The sequence below is a fragment of the Miscanthus floridulus genome, chromosome 5 (assembly GCF_019320115.1).
Source record: "Miscanthus floridulus cultivar M001 chromosome 5, ASM1932011v1, whole genome shotgun sequence".
NCBI lineage: Eukaryota > Viridiplantae > Streptophyta > Magnoliopsida > Poales > Poaceae > Miscanthus > Miscanthus floridulus.
In genome coordinates this window covers 40,710,429-40,716,319 of record NC_089584.1, presented here as the reverse complement: position 1 = coordinate 40,716,319, position 5,891 = coordinate 40,710,429, and the positions used below count along the sequence as shown (strand labels likewise).

The 5,891-nt window shown below is 46.9% G+C and overlaps 1 protein-coding gene across 1 annotated transcript; it reads right to left on the bottom strand.

Moving 5' to 3' along the window:
• Positions 1 to 927: 927 nt before the first annotated feature.
• On the bottom strand, positions 928 to 4,330 carry LOC136454551 (uncharacterized). Its single transcript, XM_066454939.1, has 2 exons — positions 3,511 to 4,330; positions 928 to 1,172 (listed from the first exon to the last, which is right to left on the bottom strand). Exons 1-2 carry the CDS (start codon positions 4,328 to 4,330, stop codon positions 928 to 930), a joined length of 1,065 nt encoding a protein of 354 aa, XP_066311036.1.
• Between the last annotated feature and the right edge of the window lie 1,561 nt (positions 4,331 to 5,891).

The window sequence follows — 5,891 nt, the reverse complement described above, 5'->3', positions numbered from 1 at the left end:
ATGGAAATCATATCCATCGTCATCTAAACGTGAAACACTTATTAAGTTTCTTCGCAAAGAGGGTACAAATAGAACATCTGAAAGCTTAAGTAGAAAACCATCAACTAATTCTAGAGATAGATCTCCAATGCCTTCAACTTCAGCTTCAACTCTATTTGCTACTTTAATTCTTCTTTCTCCTCTTTGCAGAGTCCTCCTCGTATGGAATCCCTGTAATGAATTTACAACATGAACAGTTGCTCCTGAATCAATTCACCAAGTAGATTTTGCATAACTTAAATATAAGGATTCATCTATGAATGTAATAAAATTCTCACCTCTCTTTAGAAGGTTCTTCAAGAAGTCTAGACAGTCCATCTGATAGTGTCCATGCTTCTTGCACCATTTGCACTGATCATTTTTAACTTGAGAATTATTGTTCTTCTGATGATGCTCAGTATGAGGGTCTTTCCCTTGAGGTTTGGCATTCTTAATGAAATTCTTCTTCTTGTCCTTCATAAGATTAGCAGAATCACCCTGTAAGGATTCCAGCCTCTTATCTTCTTGAACACACATTGCGATGAGCTTCTCTATATCCCATTTATTGGGCCGCATGTTGTAATTAACAACAAAGGTTTCATATTCCTTTGGCAAGGAAGCAAAAACCAAATGAATCAGGAACTCATCCTTGAGCCCCAAATCCATTGGCTTCAGCTTCGAAGCCATGTTGCTCATCTTCAATATGTGTTCCCTTATACCTTCACCAAAGTATTTTTCATTGAATAATTTCTTTATCAAGGTGCTTGCATAAGTCTTTGAAAAGCCAGTAAACTGACTCTCCACTTTCTTAAGATACTCGATAGCGGTATCACAATCTAGGATTAATCCCCTTATAGCATCTGAGATAGTGGACTTGGCCACCATCAAGCACTTGCGGTTTGAGATGTCTCATTTCTTCCGATCAAGATCGTATTTCATTCTAACTTCTGCATGATCTCTCTTTCGAGCATTGAAATCAGCATCAGTCACATTTTCTGCCCTCATCGGGTCCTCTGGCTCAGTGGAACACGAAGAGGTAAGTGCTAAGTCATTCTCGGACAGCGTAAGTGCGAGCTCATACTTCTCTCGCCATATTCTGTAATTGCCCCCTTCAAGAGGCAGAATATGCGAGATAAAAGCCATTGGGTTGAGTTCTAAAAAACAGTGTCAGAGAAAGTGAGAAAACATAACAAAATAATTGCATGCCTTAATTTAACATTGGTCAAAATGAAAACACACAACTTCTTCTACATTAATTCTACATCACCGTTGGGCAGAAAATATAATTAATGCATAAACGCATAATTCAAACATTTATAATATTGCTATCAACAACTTTGGTCAGAAAATAGCAAAATTATAAATTTACTAAAAATTATAACTACTCCTCAAAATTAAATCCTCCCATTGGTTCAAATTTAATTAAAAGATAATAAACTTTAACTTCGCAGCAGAAACATGAATAAATAATAATTATCTACTTTTCAGAAACATTTTCATATTCATATCTACTTTCTGGAAAAAGGTAACACATTGGTGCAATTTTACCAGAAATTTTAAATCTTCGAAATTCATCAAAAATCATTCAAATCTGCTTCTGAAAATAAATAAACTTCAAACGTCATTTGCTATTCATTTTGGCCCGGCCTGCAGCAGCAGTAAGCGGCCCAGTAGCAACAGTGCGCGGACGACAGCAGCAGTGGCTCATGTGCACGCACTCGCGGCGCCTCCCCCGCACCCAGGCCACAACCTGGGTTTGGGCCGAGAAAGTGCCTCCCCACCTGGGCCGATTCTGGTCCGACACGTTCTCAGCCATCCATCCAGATCCGACGGCCAGGCGTCGTTTTCGGGAGATCAAAAACCCCTCCATGGCGCGGGCACCCTAAACCCTAACTCATTCTCGTCTTCCTCCCGTTTCCTCGTCCTAGTGTAGCCAAAAGAGGAAGAGAGAGAGAAACACAACGGCGCCGCCGCCGGTGCCCTCGCCGGCACGCACGCTCACCATAGGCTGAGTGCGCCGCCGTCGAGCGGTCTAGGCGACGGTGCCCTCATCCCCCATACGCGCTGCGATGGGCTTGGCCTTAACCCTAGATCTAGCCCTCTCTCCTCGTCACACCCAAGGTCAATGTAGGAGGTGGCTGCGCCGCCGTGGCGCCCTTTGCCGGTGCTCGCGTGCGGCCAAAGCCACGCGCGGCGCCGTCGAGTGGCACCGCGGTGGTGCTCTTTTGCGCCCTGCGCTCTTGGGTGCGACGCCGCAGAGCGCCGGTGAGCCGGTGGCTCTCTCAGCGCGCGTTGTCTTCCCGCACGACTGCGGTACCGCTGGCGGTGAGGAAGATTCCCAGGTAGGTCTCTCCCTTCACCAACCTTTCATTTTTCTAGGGTAGGGTTAGGGTTTGAGTACTGTTCTTCTTTCCCGAGCTGTCTACGCGGGTTAGGGTTCGAGTTCCTTTTCAAAACCGAGACCCTTTCTTACTCCTTTTCTTCACCCGATTTGGGTTTAGGGTTCGATGAACCCTCTGCTTAGATCCGAAACGGATCTATCACCTCCTTCTAAATGTTGCTACTCAGTTTTCTACTCCAATAGGCTAGATCTATACCTAGTTAGACGTCTGATACTATTGATAGAAACATTATAGGACCTTAGCCGTAGATCTAGCGGGTACATCTTACTATAAACATGATGAACAAACCCTTGAACATTAACTACGAGATCTAGGTGAAGAAGAAGGGAGAGGGGCAGTGGTCTCGGACCGTCAGAGGGCTTGGCGTAGGAGCTGCTGGAGCCGTCCATGGCGATGGCGGTGGTGCGGTCCGAGTCGATGAAGGCGGTGGCATGTAGCAGTGAAGTCCGGTGACACGGTTCGATGGCGGTAAGGCAATGGAGCTTCTCGTCACTTGCTGTGCACCCTTTAGATCGGATTAGGGTTATGTCGGTGGGACGACTTTGACTGCTTATGGTAAACCTCGTCAAGAGAGCCGCCGGCCCACACCTCTCTTTTTATAGCGCAGTGTGACGGGGCCCCATCAACCATGTAGGGTTGGGCGTCTCTGATCAGGGCGCAGATCCAAAGGTCCAATGGACCGTTGGTTGAAGATCATCTAACAAATCCAGTCTGATCGTTACTGACAAGAGAAGGGATAAACGATTGGAGGCGCTTGGTGAGCACTTTAGAGATGCCTTTGACCGGGCAATTCTGAAGGCAAACGGAGCGAAAATCAGCCGGCGTGCGTGCTACATCTTTCTTCGGGAGAAGGACAACGTAGGATCTGTTGATGCGCTCCAGATCAGCAGCAAGATTATGGAAGGATTGAAACAGCGAGAAGATGGCGCCGGCCGTGGTGTTCCAGGAGGACTTATAGAAGGCAGGCCCAAACCCGTCAGGGCCAGGGCTAGAAGAGGCCTGCATAAGGCCGCTTTGATTTCAGCCTGAGTGAAAGGTTCATCAAGGGTGGAAAGGCCCTGAGTGGAGTTCGGATAAAGGGAATTCAAACTGAATCTCCAGCTGGTGTGGCAGGAGGCTCCAAGGAGGGAGTTGTAGTTGTAGAAGCCAAAAAGGAGCTGGGCTTTTTGATCATGTCCAAAGAGTTCCATATCATCATGGTCCAGCACTTGAATTTTGTTATGCCGAAGTTGCTGGGAGGCACAAGCGTGAAAATAGCGAGTGTTCTCGTCCCCTTCTATAGCAGCCCTGATCTTACTTCTTTGTTTCCAGAGCAGCAGCTTTTCTTTGACTGTCCGACTAAGCAGGCGAACAATAATCTCAAGAAGCACAAGCTCTGGGTGATTCAGGGGCCTGATCTCTTCAACGGCGTCCAGAAGAGAGATCAGTAACTTGCAGTCCACTTCACGTTGGGAGATTGAGCCCTGGTGCCTGCGCCAGTTCTTGGAGGCAGCCCTCGTCGTCTTCAGCCTGATGACTAGGGAGGCAGCGGGATCATGAGGGGAATGCTGCAGGTTCCAGGCAGTGCTGATCATCTCCTGGAAGCCAGGTTGGAGAGCCCAGGAGGGTTCATATCTGTAGATTGAGGACTTAGGGACAGAAGAGGATATTTGGATTTTCAAAGGAACATGATCCGAGGTGGTGCGAGTGAGAGAAGAAAGGATGGAGTTGGGGACAGCATCCCAGGCAAGGTTGATGAACGCGCGGTCAATACGTTCAAGAGTAGGATTGGCTCTCCGATTGGACCAAGTATACAGGCGATCAATAAGAGGAAGCTCAATAAGGGAGAGATCATTGACGATGTCGTCGAAGGCTTCAGCTTCCCTTGTTCTGAAATTATCATTATTCTTCTCATGAGCAAACCGAATCATATTAAAGTCACCGCAAACAAGCCATGGAATCCCATCGTTGGGGGCGATCTCTGTGAGCACCACCAGGAAAGAGGGCCTCAGTTCCGGCGAGGAGGGGCGTAGACATTTGTGATACAGACGGAGAGATTGGAAGAGGTTTCAGTAAGAAAGACAGAAAGGGTGGAAGGGGAAGTGTGGTGGCGAGAGCAAGAAAAGAGGGAGGTATTCCACGCAGTCAGGAGGCCACCAGAGGACCCCATGGCAGGAAGAGAGCGAAAATCATTCAGAGTACGAGGCAAAAACGAGGAGAGCTTATAGAAGGGGTGATTAAATCAGACAGCTTAGTTTCCTGTAAGAGCACCAGATGAGGAGTGGACAGTGGAGGAAAGCAACTCAGCCAGAACGTCACTGCATTTCTCAGGATCACCCAGTCCACGAACATTCCAAAAACAAAGGGAAAATGTTCTGCCCATGATCCATATAGCACACCAAAAAGTTCAGGTAGAACAACTTACAAGGATTACTGACCAGACACCTACCAGACTTGCAACTATGAAGGACACGAGACAAAGGAAACAAAGCACAAGCTAACAAAAGGAAGACAAGGAGGGTGCCAGTACTAGTCTTGCTGCTAAGAACAAAATTGGTGAACCGAAGTTCAACCCAAGCACCTAGACTAGCTAGAAAGCAGCTACTCAGGCGATCAATAAGAGGAAGCTCAATAAGGGAGAGATCAATGACGGTGTCGTTGGTTAAAGATAATAATGTTCACAAGAAATCTCTCTGTTGATATAGGAGGATCGCTCAGGGTCATATGCTAAGTGTCGACACTGGCCAACTAAAATCCAACAGAACCTTTGTGTGTTGAACGGAGTCTACTGACTCCAATGGAAGCCCAAGGTCCAAGCGATCAAAATTTTCATTCGGTGACTTGAAACTTGTTACGATCTTGACCGGTTTGCAATTTTGTATGGAGATTTTCTGGAGGAGATTGCAAGAAATGGGGAACAAGAAGAGAAGAACACGGCAGGAGCTCCGTCATGAAGATGATTCAGATAACTAAAGGGTTCATAATTTAGTTAAAAAAAATGTATCTGATACAACTGTCACGCAGTTCATAATATCTCAGTGCGCGCAAACACACGCAGAGCGAGGCCCAACACTACTGGATTTAGGCCAGATTGCACTTGGCAAAGCCTTTGTCGAGTGCGACACTCGGCAAAGAACACACGGCAAAAAATTAATCAGCAAAGCCCTCTTTGCCGAGTGTCTTTTATCGGGCACTCGGCAAAGGCTTTGTCGAGTGCCCCGGGGACACTCGGCAAAGAAAAGCAACCGTCACGGCGCCGGTCCCGTTGACGGTCACTTTGCCGAGTGCCAACCCGGTAGGCACTCGGCAAAGATTTTTTATTTTTTTTAAAAAAATTTCTTTGCCGAGTGCCAACCCTTCAGGCACTCGGCAAAGAGTTTTTATTTTTTTTTACAAAATTTCTTTGTCGACTGCCAACCTTCAGGCACTCGGCAAAGTTTTTTTAAAATTTCTTTGTCGAGTGCCCCCTGTCCGGCACTCGGCAAAGTTTGA

Coding starts and splice junctions, on each gene's coding strand:
- LOC136454551 (XM_066454939.1), bottom strand. CDS start 4,330: ATGATTCGGTTTGCTCATGAGAAGAATAATGATAATTTCAGAACAAGG. Junction 1,173..3,510: donor CCACACCAGCTGGAGATTCA/GTTTGAATTCCC, acceptor ACTGTTTTTTAG/AACTCAACCCAATGGCTTTT.